Source organism: Harmonia axyridis, chromosome 1, assembly GCF_914767665.1.
Source record: "Harmonia axyridis chromosome 1, icHarAxyr1.1, whole genome shotgun sequence".
Taxonomy (NCBI): domain Eukaryota; kingdom Metazoa; phylum Arthropoda; class Insecta; order Coleoptera; family Coccinellidae; genus Harmonia; species Harmonia axyridis.
Window position 1 is genome coordinate 87,809,921 of NC_059501.1, and position 23,924 is coordinate 87,833,844.

General features: G+C 32.4%; 4 protein-coding genes and 3 long non-coding RNA genes across 15 annotated transcripts; 3 read left to right on the plus strand and 4 right to left on the minus strand.

Moving 5' to 3' along the window:
* The first annotated feature begins 2 nt into the window (after positions 1-2).
* On the plus strand, positions 3-7,570 carry LOC123677308 (zinc finger and BTB domain-containing protein 14). 6 transcript variants are annotated; one of them, XM_045613792.1, is made up of 8 exons: positions 3-148; positions 220-371; positions 3,472-3,668; positions 4,201-4,431; positions 4,502-4,790; positions 5,477-5,793; positions 6,707-6,904; positions 7,257-7,570. In XM_045613792.1, exons 3-8 carry the CDS (start codon positions 3,486-3,488, stop codon positions 7,476-7,478), a joined length of 1,440 nt encoding a protein of 479 aa, XP_045469748.1. In that variant the 5' UTR covers positions 3-148; positions 220-371; positions 3,472-3,485; the 3' UTR covers positions 7,479-7,570. The 6 variants fall into 6 exon arrangements, with proteins under 6 accessions (XP_045469748.1, XP_045469746.1, XP_045469747.1 ...); XM_045613790.1 differs by lacking the exons at positions 3-148; positions 220-371 and adding an exon at positions 2,186-2,340; XM_045613791.1 differs by lacking the exons at positions 3-148; positions 220-371 and adding an exon at positions 2,401-2,672.
* On the minus strand, positions 7,490-10,434 carry LOC123677292 (myrosinase 1-like). Its single transcript, XM_045613789.1, has 8 exons — positions 10,279-10,434; positions 10,078-10,187; positions 9,501-9,818; positions 9,188-9,448; positions 8,756-8,850; positions 8,323-8,592; positions 7,972-8,240; positions 7,490-7,713 (listed from the first exon to the last, which is right to left on the minus strand). The coding sequence occupies exons 1-8, from the start codon at positions 10,317-10,319 to the stop codon at positions 7,599-7,601; spliced, it is 1,479 nt and encodes a 492-aa protein (XP_045469745.1). The 5' UTR covers positions 10,320-10,434; the 3' UTR covers positions 7,490-7,598.
* A 400-nt stretch (positions 10,435-10,834) lies between these two features.
* On the minus strand, positions 10,835-14,164 carry LOC123677380 (myrosinase 1-like). Its single transcript, XM_045613873.1, has 8 exons — positions 14,004-14,164; positions 13,710-13,819; positions 13,299-13,616; positions 12,617-12,877; positions 12,423-12,517; positions 11,659-11,925; positions 11,309-11,577; positions 10,835-11,097 (listed from the first exon to the last, which is right to left on the minus strand). The coding sequence occupies exons 1-8, from the start codon at positions 14,033-14,035 to the stop codon at positions 10,989-10,991; spliced, it is 1,461 nt and encodes a 486-aa protein (XP_045469829.1). The 5' UTR covers positions 14,036-14,164; the 3' UTR covers positions 10,835-10,988.
* Positions 14,165-14,293: 129 nt separating this feature from the next.
* Positions 14,294-18,020, plus strand: LOC123677390. Of its 3 annotated transcripts, none has more exons than XR_006747101.1 (4): positions 14,294-15,260; positions 15,312-15,345; positions 15,687-17,708; positions 17,766-18,020. It is a non-coding gene; the product is annotated as an uncharacterized LOC123677390 (long non-coding RNA). The 3 variants fall into 3 exon arrangements; XR_006747100.1 differs by having other exon boundaries at positions 15,687-15,842; positions 16,980-18,020; XR_006747098.1 differs by having other exon boundaries at positions 15,687-18,020.
* On the minus strand, positions 15,404-19,681 carry LOC123677372 (amidophosphoribosyltransferase-like). Its single transcript, XM_045613863.1, has 7 exons — positions 19,265-19,681; positions 18,885-19,149; positions 18,523-18,772; positions 17,841-18,232; positions 17,551-17,656; positions 16,949-17,185; positions 15,404-15,862 (listed from the first exon to the last, which is right to left on the minus strand). Exons 1-7 carry the CDS (start codon positions 19,435-19,437, stop codon positions 15,720-15,722), a joined length of 1,566 nt encoding a protein of 521 aa, XP_045469819.1. The 5' UTR covers positions 19,438-19,681; the 3' UTR covers positions 15,404-15,719.
* A 927-nt stretch (positions 19,682-20,608) lies between these two features.
* Positions 20,609-21,741, plus strand: LOC123670629. The gene is made up of 2 exons (XR_006745944.1): positions 20,609-20,923; positions 20,980-21,741. It is a non-coding gene; the product is annotated as an uncharacterized LOC123670629 (long non-coding RNA).
* Positions 21,742-21,883: 142 nt separating this feature from the next.
* LOC123670628 lies at positions 21,884-23,690 on the minus strand. 2 transcript variants are annotated; one of them, XR_006745943.1, is made up of 7 exons: positions 23,453-23,689; positions 23,344-23,391; positions 23,151-23,288; positions 22,937-23,093; positions 22,614-22,742; positions 22,382-22,554; positions 21,884-22,319 (listed from the first exon to the last, which is right to left on the minus strand). It is a non-coding gene; the product is annotated as an uncharacterized LOC123670628 (long non-coding RNA). The 2 variants fall into 2 exon arrangements; XR_006745942.1 differs by having other exon boundaries at positions 23,151-23,391; positions 23,453-23,690.
* Positions 23,691-23,924: the final 234 nt, after the last annotated feature.

Below are 23,924 nucleotides of genomic sequence, written 5' to 3' on the forward strand. Positions count from 1 at the left end.
AAGCAAACATGAAATTTGGCTTAAGTTTGTGTGGGTGTAGAAAATCACAACATTAAAAGCATTCTCGATTAAAAATTTTTGATGAGAATAAAGAACAAGATTCAAATTCCAAAAATGTTTGATGAGAATAAAGAACAAGATTCAAAAAGTAAGCAATCATATTTTTGTACCCATTCAAAAAGATATTATAAGAGTGATTCTATTTCATGTTTTTTGCAGTGAAAATCAAGTACTTATTCATTCAAAGGAATTCAACCCCAATGAAAATTCAATAGGAAAAGGAGATTGAACGAGAAGACATAGGACTAATTCTGAGATTATGAAGGCAACATGAGCTTATTCCGCATTAGATATTCTCCTTCTTAGAACATGTAAGTCAATGATTTATTAATGAAGGCCGTAAATAAATTTTGAAATACTCTAGAAAATAATGGATCGGTATAATAATTATATTAAGTATATAATTATAATATTGTATACCCAGTAAAGATATACTATTCAAAATTCATTTCGTCGCCGAGTTGGTATATAACTTGAATCTGTCATTCAAGTTTCACTGCAATCTATTTTCACAGTTTATTTATTATTAAACTTTGATTGGATTATGCCTAAGATGTCTAAAAACCTGGTGGACTGATTAGATTTTGTTTTGCTAATTTTGAGAGTATAGGTTAAGTTTCGTTATGACAACAGTAGGTAGCGCTTTTTACAAATTTTGAAAGATTCTTGTTATTTATTATTCATAAATTTTGTGATATTTTGTACCTATGTATCTTTCATTATAGTTATGAACTGTGTAAGCAATTTTCGAAATTGTAAGAACACCAATAAATTCTCTCTCTTTCTATTTCAAATATTTGAATTCATTCTAGTGAACGTTTCGTGTTTTGTTTCACGACTTTTCACGATCATACTCGGTTACACATCGCTTTTGATTGGTCAGGATCGGGTTTTAATTATATCCAATCAAAATCAACGAAAAAAAAACCGAAATGACAAGTATGACATTGCGGCGCCACCACGAACTAAAACTAATATTTTCAATTTGGTCGAATGTCATTGCATTCAAAATTTGACGAGTGCATACACCATGTTTTTAGACATCTCAAATATGCTAGCGCTGAAAAACCTTATAACTACTTGCAGAAACTCAATCGCTTAATAGTCGCGGTAGATAGAAATCGTAAATTTCATGAAAACAATTGAACTGTACAAACCAATCACAAGCTTCGAAATTTTGCCTTAAAGGTATGAACAGACCGAGGCGGGACTGAGGAAACGGGAGTGATGCGTTATGGTTGCGGCAGCGGGCAGATTGCATAAATAGAAATATAATATATTATATTTCTATGATTGCATAGCATGCACACTTACGCGAAAATAATGAGACATGATTATTAGTATGAATTCAAAATTATGTATGAAAGTGACAGTTTTTCGGAAGAAGAAGTTTTAATGCTAAACGCCGTTGACTTCCATTCTGCAAAAGTTTCTTTCCCGCTCCCGAAGTCCCGCGTCGGTCTTTCATACCTTAACTGGGCCGAAATCGAAAAAGCAATTTGACATCGATAAAAGACCACATTTATTGGAAGAAAACGAGTTTCTGGCTAAATTATCAACAAATCTAATTGAAGAACTGTTTTATTTCCCTACTGTGGGTTCCTAAACTCAATTCATCCTTTCGAAGCAAATGTTCAATGGAAACATTTGCTTCGAAATGATGAATTGACTTTTTGAACCCATATTTTGAAGACATGACAGAGTTTGAAAACATAACAGAGTTCTAAGACAAAAGAAAATTTGGGGCTGGAGCTGAACTTGATTTTTTCATTGAAAATAGTTTGATGATTGAAATTATATCGAAGGTGCCTACTTCGATGAAATTTGAGCTTCATTAATCAATTTTCGGTATTTTTTGGTACATCAGTACCTAGAAGCTACTTGTAATCAGAAAGAATTTTTTTTTGGATTTTTGGGTGTTATGAATCGATACTAACAACACGTTGTGTGTAGCGGAAACGAACGAACGTTCTTATGAAATTCTCAGTAAATTGTTCGTTGCAACATCCTCGTCGAAGATTAGAACAAAATCGGGGATGGAGCTAGGAAGGAATAAAATCAATAAAAAGGAGCGGGAGGGCGATGTCAGATCGATAGGATAAATGGACTTGTACGATTGGCCGAGAAAAATCAATGATGGTGTTCACGCCGAAACGATCTATCGATTTTCTCTGGTCGCCGGCAGTTTCCCTTGCTGCCGATGCAACGAACGTTGTTGTTTTGTTAGCTCGGCTTCGGACTAGCCGTTTGAATCCGGACGCATCACAGCCTCCTTTTCTGGTATGTTTCTCTCGATTACTTCTTTCGTTCTGCAACTTCCCATTTATAAACCCCGATTTATCAGAATCCCGTTGCTGAATCGATGCAGGGTGCAGGATATGTGTTCCTGATTATTGCTAATACATTGATAAATTACCGATGTTTTGGTTGCCGTTTTTAGTGATTGCTCATCGGACAGCGTTTATTGTGATGTGTTTTATTTCGTCCAATTGAAGTTGATTCAGTTTTTGTGAGTTGTCGAATGATTATGTTGTAGATCGCATCGTATAAAAACAGTGCATAAATCTGTGTATCGATGTTGTGGTTTTCCTGTGGGAATATTCTTGCTTGAAGTAAACTTATATTTTGATGTTGTACATATCGCGTTGAAACTGAATGTTTTTTTCGTCTTAATATGTTTTGAAAGCGTTTTCATGAATCAATTCACTGATGTTTATTCGTGAAAATGTGTACCTATTTGAATATATTTGCCGCGAATCTTCTCGTTCTATCGTTGCTTAGATGTGATAATTTTTAGTTTAGAGTTTTGAAAAGAGAAAAAGGGAAAAATGATTTCTTCAGAAATTCGTTATCGTGATAGATAGTTAGTTGATAGAGTTTTTTCCATTTCTTGTTTTATGAGTAGAATTTGTTATTTTACAATTCCTCATATGCCTTGGACAATATTCCTTTTAACTCTCTCACCTTCTGGCAAGAATTAAGAGTAGGTATAACATTTTGTGAAAATCGAAATAATTGGCAATTTCTATTCATTTATACGGGGTAATCCATTTTGAGAATGTTCAATTTATAAATTGTAGACTTCATGATGATTCTGCCCAAGAAGCTTGGTTACAAATATTGCTGGTTTCCAAGATACCGGGTGTTTAAAGTTTAAATATTGATTTTGATTTTCGCAAAAATTTTTTTATGTTTTTACAATTTGAAAATTAACAATTTTACGGTTTTTGGCATGAGGATTGTTAATAGAGGGCCCTAATTATAATTGGTGGTAAAATAAAAACGAAATGAATAAAATATATTTATGGATTTTCTAATAATTCAAATGTTATAAATTATTTAAATCCTGCGTGAGAAATTTTCCCTCTAAATTTTTACTATTTTCAAATTGTATCAATTGATTTTTTTCAGATATTCGAATCAAAATGGATGTTATAGCAGAAAATTATCAGCTCAAGTGGCACTCGTTCAGCTCTTATATGCATTCTTGTGTTGCTGGTGCATTGTTCAACGAAACATTTGCGGATGTGGCTCTTTACACAGTTGATGGCCTGTGTGTCATGGCCCACAAGTTTATATTATCTTCTTGCAGCCAGTACTTCCACCAGGTTTGTTTACCTTGGCATTTTATACCAATAAGTCCAAAGATGTTTATCCACCAAATAATACAAAATGTGCATCAATGTTCAGTTTGGTTTAGTTCAAAAAGTTTATATCGACTCGAATTGATTAAGAAAAAAATACTATCAAAGAAGACCCGGATCCTGGATAATCGGTACCCTTCAATTCCCCTTACCATAGTAACCATATATGGTTACTATGGTGAAGGGATGGGAGGGTACCGATTATTAATTAACGAATCAGGCGATAATAATAAATTTCTAGATTCCCACCATAGGCTTCTCAATGAATGAAAAATGGTTACCGGTGATTTTCAAATGTTGAAATTGTTTTCTGTAGACCTTTATCCCCTCAATAACAGAAGCTGATCAGTTGACTCTGGTCAACTACAAACTGAGCTTGGTGTTGTCCAAAAAAAATTTACCTGAATAAATCGATTTATTGATCGAATTGATCGAGTCGAATTAATAATATCGAATGATAATATTGAATTTCTCATTGTACATTTTCAATCTGTAGGTTTTGAAGTTAGCTCCTCGCATGGTTACCACTTTACCACTCGTAGTCGTTCTTCCACCAGAAATTTCGTATAAAACTCTTAAAATTCTGGTCCAATACATGTACAGTGGTGAATCCACAGTTTCTAAAGATATTCTACAGCAAGTTCTAAGAGGCGGTGACATATTGAAAGTGAAGGGTTTATGGAGACCCAAAGAAGAGCAAGAAGCACCTCAAAAAAAAGTTGTAAAGGTAGGTGAAATATTGAGTAAAAAAAAAGGTGTACCAGTTCCTTCAACAATATAGCAACAACAATTTACAGTCTCCGGTGAATAATTCCTCCCAAGTGGCCCAACAAGAACCAGAAAAACAGAGAAGTGACAAATCGAAAATTAACGAAAGGCCAAAAGTTCTCAATTACCCTATGAATATAAACCAGGAAAAGAGCAATAACAGAGAAAGCAGCGGCAGTTCCGACATCGTATCGACAAATAAGAAGAAAGAAGCGCTACCAAAAGAGAATCACCTTCAGAATAGCGTGATCAAATGTACCCAGAGCGAGAAATCTGCGCCTTCGACGACTAAACGCAAGGACTGCGAAAAGACCGAAAGTAAGTTGAGTTTTTTAAGGATTTTTTCAATGTTATCATACGGTATTATTGTATTTCACATAACAACTATTTCGGAATGTTTTTATTCATTGTTTTACCATTTATCCTGCAGATTTTCAACAAGTTGATTTTGAATATTATTTCATCTATTTTTCAAATCTTTACGGAGTGTGTCAAGACTTCCTTTGCTGCCTAAAGCTAAGAAAATCGATGAAATAGTTGCTGAATCAAATTAGTAAATGTGTTTTGATCGATGCATTCGTTAAAATTGAAATAATAAAAAGTAGATAGATATATTGAGCTTGGTATTGTGAATTGTGATTTGTTGAGTACTATCACCTCTAGAAGTTTTACCCCATAATTACGAAAATAACCTTTAAAGTATTAATAATTTAGTTAAATTCTAAGTTGGCATTTTACTTATACATTTTTATGTAATACCTACTTTCTGAAGAATTTTACTAAATTAGTAATAATTACTTTTAATTTAGTCGTGAACATCTTCATAGATATTTCAACGCTCTATTGTAAGATTGCTTCGATTTTTTTTTTGTGATGATGATTTTGAATTCCGGAATGTGCCCGTTACGTCAGATCCCCTTTTTGTGAATTTTTAATGCACGATACCTGAAGAAAAACATTGCTAGCGAAAAATAGCCATTTTGTCTAGAACGCATAGTTTTCAGTCCCGAACGCCACGACGCCAAATAACGAAACTGTCCAGTTCTTAGTGATCAAGGAGGAACCGTTGGAATGGTCGGAGATGGCCGACGCGGACATGGAGCTGGTGGAGTCCAAGGATGTGTTCAGCACGGAGATAACCATAAAACCGGAAATATTCGCCGATACTGATAGCGGAGGCAGCAGCGAAAACCTGTACACGCCACTGACTTGCGAGCTGTGCAGCGAAACGTTCTCGGTGCCCGCCGAGTGGGTCAGGCACGTTCAGACCCACACGGACATGCTGCCGGCGAAGAGACAACGAAGAGGCAGACCAGCACCGGTTAGTTCTTTTTTCAAGTGTTACTTAAATCTTAATCTTTATTTTCTCCAGATATATTCGATCGGATGGAAGTTTTCAAAATATGTCATACAATCTCATTCTCATGAAAATCGATATCCAAACCCCCTTTAAATAATGAAGATTGGCAATACTGCATCGATCAATCAGAGTCTCGTGAATTGTACTGGGTGTTCATAAATTGACAATAGTGCTATTCTTTGAACAGGAAATTAGGCCAATTGAAAAGTCTCCGGTCTGATGCACAGATGGCGGTGTTAGTATTAAATCCATATGATTTTTAGTTAGTACCATCCTTCAAACGATACGTGTCAAAATTTGACAGCAGTCAGACCATTAGTTTGTGAGATATTTCGTTGTGAGTGTAGCTACTTTTGTTATTTGAAAAAACATGAAAAAAAAAAAAAGAATTTCGCGTGCTGATAAAATATTGCTTTTTGAAGGGGAAAATACAGTTGAAACAAAATCTTGGGATGATGAACCTAAAATTCAGAATATGGTGTTCATTTTTAATGAATCACCTTTTTATATCAAATCAAGTAGATGATTTTCACTTACCATTTCGTTTACTTTTGATATATTAAGTACTGAGAATAAGACGTTGATGACGATGGTGCCAGAGCGTTGCTAATTTTCCACCGCTTATATAAATGCACTGTGTTAATCATATTCTCGTGTTTTTAAATGATATTCCATTTGCAAGGCATAGGTAATTCAAGAACTTTTTGAATTATAAAAATAATTCTGATGGCTTCTAGCCTGTTCTTCTAGAACATTTCAACTGCCCGTATCACCTTTCTATAAAGCTTTTATATTCTAGGTAAATACCTAAAGTTTGTTTATAAAACCAAAAACTTATAATTTTTCTAAAATCTGATAACGGGAAATATTTCAGGACGAAGAGAATGCACCATTTCCTCCTCTCACTTGTGATATGTGTCAAAACATGTTTCCAACACCAGCCGAATGGGTTCATCACATTCAAAATACTCACACGGAGTTCGAGCTCCACTGGACGAATATACATTTGAATAAATCTGGAGATGGTACGAAAATGCAGAAACATTCCAAACATTTAGGACCCATACAAAAGGTAGGTACCTCTAAAGAAAAAATTCGCTTCACGTCGGGATGCAAAACAAAATCTATCTAAGGATCTAATATTTTTTTCCCTTGTATAATAAACAAATATAAGAGCATAATATGACAACAATGTTATGAGCGTTTTATCCTTATTTTTTACGAAAACAAAATTTAATCTTAGTTTCTTGTGAATCCAAAATTTGTCTAGAATCCCGCCGATTAGAGCTGAATGGTGCTTTCTTTTTTTTGCACGTCTGTGTCCACTATAATGTCTAGTGCAACAAAATTAACTTCGAGCTAGAAAACGCCAAATTTATTAAGACTTTGACGCATTCTAGAATTCTGTCGTGGCATTGTTCCAGGTTTGTTCCGTCTGCACCAAGAAGTTTCCATCTCACGCTTCCATGTTGATTCACAAGAGAACACACACCGGGGAAAAACCGTACGCTTGCGAATACTGTATGAAAGGTTTCAATGTGAAAAGCAACCTCTTGAGGCATTTAAGAACGTTACACGACAAAATAATTCAGCCAACAGATGTGGACGGATTGCTATTCAAAGAGGAAGAGGGAAAAAACGATTGATCTTCTTCATCAACTTTGTAAATAGGTACATCTATATTATATTCTTCATATTAAAATAATGGCAAAAACAAAATGAAAATTGTTTATAACTGCATTGTTCCCTTATTGGTTTGTCTTTATTTAATCAATTAATTTTTTATTTTTTATTATTGTCTGGTACATGTAGAATGAATCTTTAGGCGTCCTTGTTCTGTTAGGACTGGCGAAATCTACTCTGACCAACCCAAATTTTTCTCTGAAAAGAAAGAGAATAGTTGAATTTTTATTTTTAACTAGATATGAAAAACTACACAACATAACGCTTTCAAAATTTCTTGAATACGTTTTTTATTTTGTTCAATTTTATAGAGCTGTTCGAAGTCTTTTGCGACTTTCCTAGAAATGGTAAAGGAATTTTCAAAAAAATTGTGACGTTGTGGAAGACTTCAATTCGTGTTTTGAATCCAAAACATAAAGTTGATAAGTAAGGAAATAATAAAGCAGAAATACTCACGTATAACCAGATGCCCATTCCATATTGTCCATTAAACTCCAAGCGGTGTAACCAATAACATTACAACCGTGATCATGAATAGCATTTAAAACTTCAGCAAGATATTTTTTATAGTATTCCATTCGGTCTTCATCGTCCAAGTTGGAATCGCTAGTTGACCAACCATTTTCTGTTATCAGCAACGGAGGATTGTTTAGATTCTCTTTTATCCATACTAACACTTTTCTCATACCATAAGGTACTTGAGCCAACCAAGGGGAAGCTGAAATCTTTCAAAAAAATCACAGAAACCTCAGGAATTTGTGAAAGTCAATATTCACTATAAAATTGGCCGTTGGAGTAGATACTTACCTTCCAAGAAGGATCTTGGCTTTGCTTCACCCCACAATCGTCTAATTTTGAGGGACTGGGAAATTTTGTCGTCGACCAAGAACATAACGATGTGGTGTAGTGGTTCAAACCTATGAAATCGAAACTTCCTTTTAACAGCTTTTTCTCTTGACGGCTAAATTTCGGTAGCCTTGACGGGTGATAGCCTTGGAAGAAACTCTTGAAATTGATTTTCCTCTTAAGAGCAGCAGGATAATCTCCAGCCATAATAGGATGTAAGTAATAAGCATACTTGAAAAAAAATGAGAATTAACCAATCTAAGAATATATCAAAGCTTAAACTCAAACTAGCTGTTCGAATGAAGGAGAAAACAAGAAATGACCAAGTCCATTCGATAATCTAAATTTATTTCGAAGGATAAAAGTTGGGAATACCTATCTTGAAGAAACTCACATCAAACATAAATTCTTCTTCTGCAGCCAATTTATCGAGAATACTGTCTGTTTTTGGTTCAGCCCAAGCGGTGTCTACAGAGAGGCCGATTAAACCTGCAAACATCAATCTTCAATTTTTTTTTGTTGAGGTGTATACGGTGTCTCAAATTCGTTGTCATGTGCATGAGGGTAGGGCTTGTCTATGATAATCTGTTTATTTCAGATAATTAATATATAGGGTGGCCACCAATAAACCTTAGATTTTTTTCCATCATTTTCAAATTGATTAATGTTATTGTCTAAAGGAGATCAAAGGAACTTCAAGGTTGCGGTTTTCATTGAATTAATTTGAAATTTGGCATTCATTTTCTCCAGCCCAAAGGGATTTTGAGATCCCCTCACTAGAAAACGAATTTGAGAAACCCGATATACCCAAATATTAGGTACCTACCTTTTTGAGTATATTTGAATTCCTTCACATACATGTCGAAAGTCTTCGCATGGGCTATCAAAGCGTTGTGCGTACATTGGTAACCCCCAACGCCCACTAGTGTCTTGAAAGGTGCCTTCTTTCCTGTGCTGTAGCCTTCTTCGCAGAATTGACTGAATTCGTTGAACGTCAACCAATGTTTCACTCGTTCTCCGTAAAGTTCGAACAACAACCGGGCATAAGACACGTAATGGTCGATGATGGTCGAATTCAACCAACCACCTGTATGTCAGAATTAGTTGCTTTTCATTTTAAACCTAAGCAGACAACCTACCAACAGCTTCTAAAGTTTGAGGAGTGTCCCAGTGAAAAATCGTAACGTAAGGTTCGATTCCATTCGCTAAAAGTTCATCGATCAGGTTACTGTAATAGGCAATACCGTCCGGATTAATCCCAGAATCTTTACGGCCCAGAGGAACAATTCGGGTCCACGCTATAGAAAACCTATAGAAATCAACTCCCAAATCTTTCAATAACTTGACGTCCTCTTTATATTTGTGATAAGAATCGCATGCAACATCTCCATTTGTCTTATCTACGACCACTTCCGGATGTTGATGTAGGAAATGATCCCAATTGCTCTCACCCTTACCTGAACAAAAAGAGGATTTTCGAAAAATGAAAATTGTTCAATTATGATTTTGACTTTTGAGCATGAGAACTCTAATTTAGCTTTGTTAATAGAGACTGCTAGTTATACTTGGCTAAGTTCACCAAATTAAATTAAATTCAATTAAGAAAGAAATATTGAAAATTGGAATGATCACTCATTAGAGTATAGTGACGTAATGGCTCGATGTCAATGGTTTGTGTTATATTCTTTAAAAAAGGAATATTTTTAAATAACTTACCATCTTCGTTCCAAGCTCCCTCTATCTGATATGCTGACGTCGCTACGCCGAATTTGAAATGATTTGGAAAGGTACGATTGCTGGGTTCTCCTGTTACGAACACCAGTAGGCTGTGGGAAAAATAAATTCAAAACTTTTTGCATTTTTTCGCCATCTCATATCTGGATTATTTAGAAATCGTACATGTGGTTGTAATCTTACGTGAAAAGTGATGTGAATCTCCAAATCGTGGGAAGGGTCATTGTGGAAGTGAACTGATCGGATGTTTTTCATCAAGAATCCATAAATAATAATATGCTATCAAAACTCACTATTTTCGATATATCAGATAATAATTAAAATTTTCAATTATCTGTAGTGAGAGGACGAATTGAAAAAGAATATGAATACGATGTAAATTTTCCATGATATTTTGTAATCTGTAAAGATATTTTGATGATAAAGTTCACGAATGTACACATCTTTCAAATGAAATATTCAAAGAATACGAATCTTATTGTTACACACCAAGAATTTGGACTGAAAATGTCTCATCATTTAAAATACAAAATGAAAGCAGAACTTTGCGTTGAAAAATATCATATCAACCTTTCTATCCTTACTCGTTTTCAAGTTCCATTGTTTCATGTTTTTCTGAAAAATATTCCACAAATTGATATTTTCATTTTCTGATCTTTGAAATTGAAAGTGGTAGTTAGATACGTTTGTTCTCCTATTTTTATCCAAACAAAGGGTGAATATTTCAATAAAACAATTATTGCAGTATGAAGGTTGAGATTTATTATTTTTTATTATACTGTTACAAATTATAATATCATTCATTATTCTTACTAAGGTTTAATTGAACCTACACACATTATTTTTATAAAAATAACTTTTTATAAAAATTTTCAGATAAGGTTATATTGAAATTACAATCTTTTATTTGATATAATATTTTTATATACATCATAAGAATCTCTGGGAATTCTCGTTCTATTTTGGCTATCGAAGTCCACGTAAACCAATCCAAATTTCATTCTGAAAAATTAAATTGAATTTCTTTAAAAAAACGACTGGAAAATTTGATTTTTTTATTGAAAAACTATATGGTAATTACCGTCATTGTAATCCAAACACTACAAGTGAGTTTTCTTGTTGAATACAAAACCTTTATTTCCAGAAAGATATCATTTTGAATTTATGACAATAATTTATACAGGTGAAAGAAGAATTGAATATATTCACTTACGTATATCCGTAAGTCCATTCGAAATTATCCAAGAGACTCCAGGCTGTATAACCTATAACTTTACAGCCATCTTCGTGAATTGCTTTCAACACTTCCGAGAGATAAGAATTGATGTAGTCTATGCGATCTAAGTCTTGTAAGTATTTGCCTCTGTTTGCCCAGCCGTTTTCTGTTATCAATACAGGAGGGTTATTGTAGTGATCTTTAACATATACCAAAAGTTGCCTTAAGCCCCACGGTACCTCCCATAGCCAATCTGCTGCCGAAGGCTGTAAATACATAGATTTATATGAAATGCAATTTTTGAAATTGAATTTTTGGCTATCTTCCTATGATGTGAAAGAACATACCTTCCAAGAGGGATCCCTGAAGTCCACAGTTCCCATATCATTCCTGTGCGACGGCACTGGGTAATTTCCGCCATAAGAGGACAATATTGTGGTGTAATGATTCAGTCCCAAGAAATCAAAACTTCCATTTATCATTTTTATTTCTTCTTGCGTGAATTCCGGCAATCTGGATTTCGCCAAACCTTGCTGTTTGCTCAAATCGGCAATTTTTGCGATCATCTTGGCTGGATAGTTTCCAGAAAGGATGGGATGTGCAAACCATCCATACTGAAAATAGAGAGGTCGATTGAAAACCAGAGTAAGACCGGAAAAGTAACTTTTCCGGACAGTAAATAGACGGATTGAAAAACTGGATAAGTAAGTATATTTTGCTTTTCTTTCTTAAGCTTATTAACTTATTGGATGTTCTATTTGATAAAATATTTTTCTACAAATTCTTCCTGAAGAAGTAGATTAGAAATGTTCCCTACATCCGAACTAAAAAAAAATTAACAGGAAATAACGAGTTACCATTCCAAGTAGATGAACATCTTATACAATAAAGGACCCCGAACATTTAGTGAGGGAAATGGCTTTCTGTGAATTTGAATACATTTTTGGTTTGTTGTAGTTCTTGATGGGCTGATCAAAAATGTCTATACCCACAAATCTCAAAAAGGAACAGTTTTTGAGATATACCTATATGTATCTTTTAAAATGGATTTTCTCCATTTTTGGCTCAACCCGACTAAGAAATGGTATCCAACCTGTAATTTCATGCCTACCTGGAAGTCCATATAATCAGCAGCAGCTTGCTTATCCGAATCGCTGTTTGTTTTTGGTGCTCCAAACACGGAATCAATTGTTATTCCGATTTGTCCTAGATTTGCAAGAAAATAATTAATATAATACCTAAGAAATGCATACTTCCGTATACAAATTTATTTATTTCATATGCAGGTATAATTTTGTCTCTCACCTTTTTGAGTGGGCTTGTAGTCGGTTTCGTAAATGCGATAAATTCTGCCATGGGAGATGGCCATGTGATGGTAACAGAGATAATCTGCAGTTCCTTGCATTTTTTTGAAAGGAGCTTTTTCTCCTGTCGAGTATCCTTGTTCGCAAGTTTGATGAGGTTCATTGAAAGTTATCCAATGTTTAACTCTATCGCCATAAAGGTCAAAGAGTGTCCTTGCATAATAAATATAATCCTCAATTATTGTTTCGTTCAACCATCCTCCTAAAAAATAATAAAACTTTCTCTCTAAATTCTCACAAAAGATACTAAGATATCGATTTTTCATTAAATTTTGAACAATTTGTGTCTAATTAACTTGTATTGAAATAAGAATATTTGAAATCAGTTCTTGATTGATTTCCGGCAACAAATTCCTTTTTTCATTTTATTAGTCTATTTTATTAGTAGGTATTTTATGATAATCATACCAGTTTATCGAATCTTTATTAATCTTCGCTACAGAGTGGATAAATAAGTACTAAAAATTATAATTAATTTATTATCTTCTACAGGAAAGGAGCTAAGAAATAACTAGAAAAAAAAATCAAACTTTACACCCTTTTTGTCAAAAAGAAAGAGTTTTTCTTAAAATGAATCTGTAATTTGTACCTTCAATTTAGGAACCCTCTGTATATCTACTTACCATTGAATTCTAATGATTGAGGAGTGTCCCAATGGAATATCGTTATATAAGGCACTATTTTTCGAGCTATTAACTCATCTATAATTTTATTGTAATACATTACACCATCTTTACTCAATTCCGATCCTTTGGATGCAGATGGCAAAAGTCTCGACCATGAAATAGAAAATCTATAGAAATCTACACCTAAATTCTGAACCAACTGTATGTCTTCTTTCCATTTATGATAAGAATCGCAGGCAATATCGCCATTAGATCTGTCGTCGGTTATATTGGGATTTTTGTGGAGTTCATAATCCCATATGCTTTCTGTTCTTCCTATGAAAGGTAAAGAGATACATAGGTGAAAGCAACAATTTCAGAAGAAATGTAAAAATATCGCTCCTCGTCCTCCTCAATTGATTCACTTACCACCTTCATTCCATCCACCCTCCACTTGATATGATGCGGTAGCAACACCAAATTGAAAATCGTCAGGAAAGCTATAATTGCTCAACCCACAGAAAACAATTCCTGGAAACCTAATAAGTTTTGGATAATAAATGCATAATTTATTTTCAGAATATCTAATGTTACTACGTAATCAGGGAACATACTTATTTTGATTTACTCATATTAATTTCAAAACTACGTAATATATAGATATTCCTACATTCCGCCTAAACAATCAAAAGTTAAAGCGCCTATAATTTGATTTTTACTCACAAAAACAGTGTAACATAATAAACTGCAATCATTTTGAGTGTAAAGATTTGTCAAAACTTCCACTCACAGTACAACTGGAATAACATTTTTCAACCTATTTATTTTTTCTTTATCTTAGTATTTAATCATATGCAATCACCATCAGTTTTGATAAGGAAATCCATTTGTTGAGAAGATTGTTTTTACACTTGAAAATGATTCAGCTTATATATTCACTTGATATATCTATTTATATATAACTATATTAAGTAACTAGCTGAATCATTCATAACTTTTGTTATTTTTCCAATTTTAAATTGAAGTTATCAAATATAACGATTTGAATTACGTATCCATAACATGAGTAAAGATTCATTTAACATGACTTGACTTTAATTATCGACAATTAAAGATTGAGATAATAAAACAACAAATAGAATTATGTAATTACATGTGATTCGAAAGCAGCAGAATTTAAAAAGTTTCCTGGAATTAATTCTATTCAGATTCGATGTTATTATAGAATTATATTATATACCAAAAGATTAAAGAGATTCGATAAACTGTTATAATCCTCTGAGGTTATAATCGTCACAAGCAAGTAGGACTAGAAAAAACACTCGGAATCTCGCAAACAAAGCGTTTGCAGGCCCATGTTTATGGGGACTTCGTTTTCTTAAAATTATCCAAGGAATCTCACTTTTCCTTTGTACCTCCGATTTAGGAATACCTGTATATAGCGCTATCAACGGAATAAAAAGGAAATAATATTGAATTTATAACGGCTAATCAAATAGCGAGAGGGATGGAGATCCAGCACCGAACACATAAGAGTGAGACAGAGTAATCGGCATCAACTGATGAATTTCCCAAAAATAACATATGTGATTTTTCTAGGTTGAGCGTTTTAATAGATAAGTAAGAAATGCCACAATTAACTAATAGATGCTTCACTCTCAGTTTTACAAAGGAAATCGCTGCAAATAATATTATGAACTTGATTCTGACCTACTCATATTTATGAGTGAATCGGGTGCGCAAATCAGATTACAGGATCGATTATTACGACCAATCACAGAAATAGTTCCATATCAACCGTGAATTTGAAGGTCGCAGAGGTTATGTTATTATTTAAAATGACATGGATATTAAAATATTATGAATAATTTTATGTTCCACTTCTTTTTTGCTTGATTTAAGTATTTGGATGTAAAATTGATGCTTTCTTTGTATTTTAAAAGATAAGAGTTATCCCAACTGTCAATTGAATCTGTGTATGTAAGTAATATTTCCAATTTTGTAAGAAATAAAACGACATGCTTTTTTCAGCAGGAAATTAAGGATTAAACAAATGGTGTAACAGGTAGGTAGATGAAAATGCTTTAAATTATAATGTTAATTTAAATAATAATAAGAAAATATAGAACGAAATTGCATTGATTTATTTACTGAAAAGTATAAAAATTTAACAATAATAAAAAAGATTCATAATACTGAGTTCAAATTAAATATAATTATGAAAATACTGATTCCTCATAAAATTTATGTATATGATTAGTTTGCATTGATTTATCTACTGAAAAGTATAAAAATTTAACAAGAATAATAAAAAAGATTCATAATACTGAGTTCAAATTAAATATAATTATGAAAATACTGATTCATCATGAAATTTATGTATATGATTAGTTTTCATTTATATAGAGCATAATCTTTGAGATTTACCATTAGCATCTTCTACCATTCCAAATCTTCAGGAACTCCACCCGGATAGATTCCGGTTAGACAGGCAGTGCAATGACCTTTTTTCTTATTTGGATTATTTCTTTGAGCAGCTGACAAAAGACCTTCCACACTAAGGTATTCCAAACTATCTGCATCTTTAAAAAAAAACATAAAATAAATTGTTATATAACATTTTAAAACATAATTCAAGAAAAAATTATACTATTCTTCAAAATAATACTCTCATTCCAAACCAATAAGTTTCTTTTATCATAAGAATATCATAAGAAAAGGAATGTTGTAATTTTGGGAAGTGTGATTGAAAGAGGGTTATGTTTTTAAGTTATGTATGTGAGGGGTTCTAAGAAAAAAAAAAGCTATTCTATTTCTTATAGACATTTTTACAGAGTTTACGTTTGAAGGAAAAAAAAGTTTGTATTATAACTTCAAAATTAATGGCAATAAAAAAAACATAATTACACCAATGTATTCGACAGAAAAAAGGGCCTATAAATGTTTTTGTTTCATGTTTATATCTCCAGTGTTGGAGATACTCTATGACTGGTGACGGGAAGGAAATTCTGTTTCTAAGAGAAGACCCGATATGAAATATTTTTGAAATTGTCATTTCTGTTTTATATTCGAATGATAAAGTTTAACTGAACTAATTCAGTGTTTCACGTGCCTGAGCCTGAAGAAACATTGCTAACACCAGTAATAAAAATATGAGAACTTTTCAATTCACGCGATTTTCCAATTTTATCTTATAGCTTGAAAACAGTTGCAGTTTTCACTAAATTAATTATCTCAAAAATCAAAAGTGTGTCTTTTATTTCATTCTAGCTTAAAAGGATTCTGAGAACCCCTCACTAGACAACGAATTTGGAACACCTGATACATTGAGCTATTTAGAACGTAGAAAATGTATTCTATGCTCCACCAGACTGTTGCCTTTATCTCATTACCTGTAATTAAGTGTATTTTTTTTGAGCAGAGATAATTGGTTGGTCAGTTACCTACTTCTGAATAAACTTTCTTTCTCTGTTAAATTTCTATGACAACTCAAAAACATTAAGTACCCTTAAGTTATTCTTCTAAGACATTACAAAAAATTTAATAGTCCATTCGACTGGCTGCACCAGTGCGAATTAATTCACATTGGTGCAGCCAGTCGAATACGATATAAAATTTAAAAATACTAATTTCATATTCAATTTGAAAGAAATTATAATACAACTCACCAACTTTTTTAGCAATTTCATGTAATTTCAGTTTATTAGCAATCAGCTCATCACTGGTTGGTATGTTGATTCCCATATAACAAGGATGTTTAATAGGAGGACTAGCAACACGAATGTGAACTTCTGTTGCACCTGCCCTCCTGAGTAACTTTATTATAGGACTCATGGTATTTCCTCTGACAATTGAATCGTCGATGAGAATTATCCTTTTTCCTTTGATATTCGAGGATATTGCACCTAGGAATAAGAAAACTGAGTTTGAATTACTTTATCAAATGATTATTATTAACTGATATTTTATATTTTCAGAAATCCTATATATTAAAACAATTATTGGAATTACAGGTGTGCCATCATCAAAAGATATAAAAGATTTGATAAATGAATTGAGTTCTTGATATTGATTCAGATAATTTTAGATAACCAAAAAGAATTGAAAAATAAACTTAAAAGAATCACATCGATAAATTGGCCAAAGAAAATAAAAAAATATTATAATTATAAAATAAAAACATTGAAATTCACCATAAATGATAACAATTTATTAAGAAGTAGCAAACATTTATTAACAATACATATTTATCAACATTTACAATACTCACTGAATTTTAAGGCAACATTTACTTGTCTCATCTTGTTACAAGGCTGAATAAATGTTCTTCCTACATAATTATTTTTAGCTAAAAGTTCTCTGAATGGAATTCCGGTCTGAAATGTATTCATTTGAGATAAATATCTTACATACTATAAAATTATTTAAGTAAATATTATTTTTTTTATGGAAAATGCATTTACATTGCCTTTCATATAATTTTAGAATAAATTTCTTCACATCAAGGTAAAACTGTTTGAGGTCTGAAATAATTGATTAAAAAAATTCTATAATTCTGACCTGCTGAGAATAGCCATGTGCAGCTGCATTTCCTGATTCTGGAACAGAGCCAACCACATCGGCAGCCACCGGTGACTCTATTGCTAACTGTTTTCCGCATTCCATTCTGACTTCATACACCTCCTGGCCTTCGAAAATGCTGTTCGGTTTGGCAAAATAAACATATTCGAAAATGCAGAATGCTAACGGTTTTCCAACAGGCAAAGGAACGATGTCCATAGTTTTGATACCATCCTGGGTAATTTCCACAATTTCTCCTGGAAGGATGTCCCTCAAATATCTGGTATGATTCAAGAAGGCACACGATTCAGAAGAAACCACCCATCCATCGCAATCTTCTGATTCATCATCGTCATGGACATAGCCATTGAGGACCGGATGGTATTTGTTCTCTTGAATTTTGAACAGAAAAATTGCTTCAATATCCTTAAAAGGCACCAAAATTAAATATTTCTTATTTCTAAAGTTATAACCTAAACTATGAATGAAATATTCATGCAATTCTATGGATACTTTTAATAAAATTAAAATGAATTATATGTGAAAACAAGTCTTAATCCGATATTACAGTTTTCCTTGAATATTTTTCTTGAAAAATTCAAAATCAGATAACATTCTGTAAAGCAATGTGAATTATTCTACAAAATTCACATTTAACAAGTCTTCATTTGAATGAATTTACCTTCATCATCCTGTGAAAGAATTTTACCCAAACATAGAGGACGGTTACCATATGGATCCCTTACAGCATAGATCCTGTCTTTCAACATAATAACAAGAGAATAGCTAAGAGGAGCCAAATGCATCACATGTCGTATTCTAGCTACCCAATCTGGTCCATTAACTTCTCCATCGGGAGGAATGAGGCAAAGAGCTTGAGTAATCAACTCACTATCTGAATGCGTTGAGAGACCTACACCTCTATCTAGAACCTGTAAAAAAAATAATAAAATTGAATTTCTATCATAACCTCAAATCAGATTAATCAAATGAACTAACCTAGATTATATTTGTCATTTTGTCAAAAGTAAATGATAAATTTACCATTTTCCTAAGACTAGCACAATTGACTAGTTCGCCATTGTGAGCTACAGCTAGTGATCCATGCATCGAATGGACAACAAATGGTTGAGAATGAATATTAGTGCTTGGTCCGCTGGTGGAATATCTAGTATGTCCAATTCCAATGTGTCCGGATAAATTACGGATTTCTTCCTTCTTGAAAACATCTTTTACAAGGCCCATACCTTTGTGTATATGAAAATCATTGTTACCGATACTTGTAACTAATCCTGCGGATTCCTGACCTCTTTAAAATGATAAACATAACAAATTTCAAATATCTCAAAGTCATAATTAAGTTAAGATTGAAATTACCCATATTAATATGAATTATGGAATAAGCAGTAGCAATTGCAACTTACCGATGCTGCAATGCTTCTAAACCTATGTACACAATTTGGGCTATATCACATTTATCATTTCCTTCATAATTTTTTTTGCCTAATGCTCCAAAAACCCCACATTCATGAGTGAGACCCGTTAGGGTTTTAATTCTCTCTTCCTTTCGTTTAGCTAAACGAATATTGCTCATCATTAAGAAATTCAAAGATTCCTTAAAAAATATATTGAAGAATAGCAGGTATCTTTCACAGTAATATACACGAGTTGTAAAGAAACAAATATAGGCTATTCTAACCAAATACTTAATAATTGAATATTTTTTAATGATTATTAAAAAACTTAAAACATAAACGAAACAAAAAACATAACCTAAAACCTCGTGTGATCAAGACCACAGAACACAAATATCAAGACGACAAATTATTTTTTGTTCGTTTTATCTGAAATGTATAAAAACATCTTTAGACATCTTAGATAAGACTAAGATGTCTAAAAATCTGATGAATGCACTGATTAGATTTTGTTTTTCCAATTTTGAGAATATTAGTTAAGCTTCGTTAAGTCTAAGATGTCTAAAAACATGGTGAATGCACTCGTCAAATTTTGAATGCAATGACATTCGACCAAATACCAAATTGAAAATATTAGTTTTAGTTCGTGGCGGCGCCGCAATGTCATATTTGTCATTTATATCTTTTTTCCGTTGTTTTTGATTGGACGGACTTCAAACAGCTGCTATGCTGTGTCCTCTTCTATCGCATGAGATGATTGATTGGGACCTCTCAGTCGCACACATTCACTCGCAGCAATATTCGACTTTTTAAAATTCGACAACCGGGATTCGGGACTGATTTTTCGCAGGCAACCCGATACCCGATAATAAAATAATCTAAGCCATATGATTTAAGGGTAAACTGTGGAATCTGCCATTAGTTTAAGATGTCTAAAAACCAGGTGTATGGACTGTTTATCTTTTTTTTTGCTAACTTTGAGAATATTAGTTAAGCTTCGTTATGTCAACTGTAGGTAGCGCTATCAACAAATTAAGATTCTTGTTATTTATGAGTTTTGTGCCATTATGGACCTACAATATATATGTATATCTTTCATTATAGTTATGATCTATGGAAGCAATTCTTGTGATTGAAATACCAATAAACTCTCTCTCTATTTGAAATATTTGAATTCATTCCAGTAAACGTTTCGTGTTTTGTTTCACGACTTTGCACGATCATACTCGGTTACACATCGCTTTTGATTGGTCAGTATCGGGTTTTAATTAATGTATCCAATCAAAATCAACGGAAATGACAAGTATGACATTGCGGCGCCGCCAGGAACTAAAACTAATATTTTCAATTTGGTCGAATGTCATTGCATTCAAAATTTTGACGAGTGCATTCACCATGTTTTTATACATCTTAGCTAAAACCTTAGAATATAGATAGATAGATAGATTATTAATGTTCCAAGGCTAAAACGGACCAAATATTTGGACCCGAAGCTCATGAGTTACAGGTACTCCCAAAGATCCTAAATGAAAAGTAACTGTCATGCACGAGAAGGCCGAGAATTCCCTTCAAATACGATTTTGATGTTGATGTTATTTTGTTCGAAACAACAACAAAATGTACATTTTCTGTTGTTTCCCATTTTAATTGCAGAGTGGGATAAAACAGGTAGGTATATATGTAGAATTTTCCAAAATTCGTCTTTAATTGAGCTTTCTTTGTAGATGAAATTTGGTATTATTATATCAATTATCAACAGCTACAAAAATATACAAAATCTTCTGCAGACCAATTTTTGAATATAAACACACTATACAGAACTGAACTAGTGCCAATAAGGGAAAGACTGCAAAAATTTCCAAGAAAAGTCTTCTAAAGGCTACACAACATAGAACTAATGTGACCATTGATGCGAATATGATAGAAGTTGTTTATTATCATTATATTTATTTGTAGGTTGATCAATTAATGTGATATGATAATATGAAAGAGAATTTTGTATGATGAGATTGAATTGAAAGTGCCCTTTTATTACTATGAATAAGTATTCAAATTAAAGCTTCTTAATTATTTTATGCGAATTAAGAAATTTATTGTTGGTAATAATGGATAGAACTTCAAGAAACTACATTAAAACATCTAGAAATGGATTTTTAAAAGTACTACTAGCTTGTTTCATATTAGGATTAGTTTGACATTTCACCTTGATAATAATTTCAAAATTTAAATCAATGTGTTATGTGAAGGATCAGGGCAAGAAAAAGATTATTTCAGATTGTAGCATCCCTTATATTATTATAGATAGATTATTCAGAAACCACTCATGAATCTCAAAAAAGATTTCTCTTGGGTTTTCAATACAGAATAGGGTAATATCATTCAGTGATTATGGTTAAGTAAACACTCGGGACAATAATAAGTATATGATTAATAAAAAAAATGGAGGACCAATTTTGTCACTTTTATCATAATAAATATGAATTCAATATTTCTTTTTTTTTTAATAAGAAATCCAAATTGTTAATTTTTAGGTTTTCTTGCACTCTATAATAATATACTGAATAGTTTAACGATATTACTGGGCAGATGCTCCATTATTAAAAATGCTAATGAGTTAATTTTATTTTCAGATTAGGATATAATGGAAATATAATGAAGTCTGTATCAAATTCTTTACAGCATAGAGAATTTTGGCTGTTCAATACAGTTAAGAATACACTTTCATTGAGTTGTTCTCAATCTACATTACTCACTTTGATATAATTATGTGAAATGAAATCGTATAATCAATACAGGAAGTAGTTTATTGTAAGAAAACTTACAGTTGTTCAAAATGATATATAATTATATTATATATAATATATTGATTATAATTAATTTCATTAATTTATAAAGGATGTATATCATATTTTATTTTGATATTGACTGGTTCTTCTAACCACATTTGAACATTGTACTTCTCTTATATGTGTAACATGCTGGTTCAGTTAGAATTTGTTACCTCGATTTTTTGTCAATCTCATTTCAATGATCTAAATTATTTGCTATGAAGTTCTGGTAGTCTCTGTTAAAAATGAAAAAAGAATATGAATTTATAGAAAAGTCATTTTCATAGAAGATGCATACTATTGATTTTTTTTCTTGGGAAATAGATTTGCTTCTCAATTTTCACTTCTTAGATGTTAGTTCTTCTTGGCATTGACCCTATGTTTGGAAAATTTTCCATTGATAGTTGCAAATACTCTCCTCTCTCCTTATGGATTGAGAGTCTTCAATTGTTTTACACATTTCAGCAAATCCTAAAACAGTTGAAATAATGAATTATTCAAAAACTTGAATTGAGCTTCCTTTAACTTACATTTTCTGTGTCATTGCTTATAGATGTGAAATTTTGTGAACTAGAAATGGTTTAATCTATAAAATGTCCCACATCTTCATTATTGTTAACTTGTTGATGGCTCATTAATTTCTAAATTGTTGTCGTCATCTGAAACAGAGTTGATTCTTTGTCCGAACATAGTAACAGCATGCAAATGCTTACACAATATAGTTTTGATGCTGTTAGTGGAACACTCACATTTATATTTGTGCAAGCATATTTAACAATGACTACAATATCTGGATCACATGATGATATAAACTGTGTATTATAATATTTATCATCATATACAGAGTACTGACCTCCTCTATTAAGTCTTTCATTGTTTCTGCTTTTTTATGAGATTCTACAGAAATTTTTTGCTGATAGTTGTTGGAGTTAGGTCTTTCATTTCTCATAATTTTCGTCCACATCTTCTCATCAGCTATTTCTTCCAACAAATCTGATAGCTTTTCAACTCTAAAACAATGAATACTCGTAAATTGATAATTGCAAGAATAGAATTATTTTTAATACTTTATTTTCTTTTCCTTCTATTTTATTAGATTTCAGATATTTATTCTAGCTCTCTATCGCCATATTTGAATGAATACCTGCTCCTATTCTTTAACAATAGGCCACATCATTATTCTCTGTTGGTTTTGAAAGTAATGACTTAAAAATATCCATGATTAGTTTCGTTAGAAACAATCTGCCAAATTCTGCTTACATTTTCAGATAATTAGGAATTTGGGTAAAATTTGTTCTTCCGATAGACCTAATAACCATTATATTATATCATATTATTAATTTTAGAATTAAAAACCTCTGTAACTCACCATGTTTATTTATGTTGAATAAACATTATTATTATTATTAGGTCTATGGTTCTTCCTCATTAACCAATATATTTGTTTTGTATGAATTAAGCAATAAAAATTGCTCTTTCACATTTTTTCACTTGAAAAATTCGAATATACCATAGATCTAATATCTTGAGTCTTGACCCAAATAGAGGTCTATGATAGAGGCAAATGTATTGTCAGTGTCACTGTGTCTAATCATGACAAGTGTCAAGTAATGATCACAGAATATTAAATGATTTTAGTTGCGGATTTTACAGAGCTCGGGAACTCGAGGATGTACGACGCAACCGATTCACGAAGATACCCGAATCATCGATCGGGTTCAAATATTTGTTCCGTTTTAGCCTTAGAAGATTAATAATATCTATATTCTAAGGTTTTAGTGTATCCTGAATGTCATTCCGATCAAAAATTGACGAGTGCATTCACCATGTTTTTAGACATC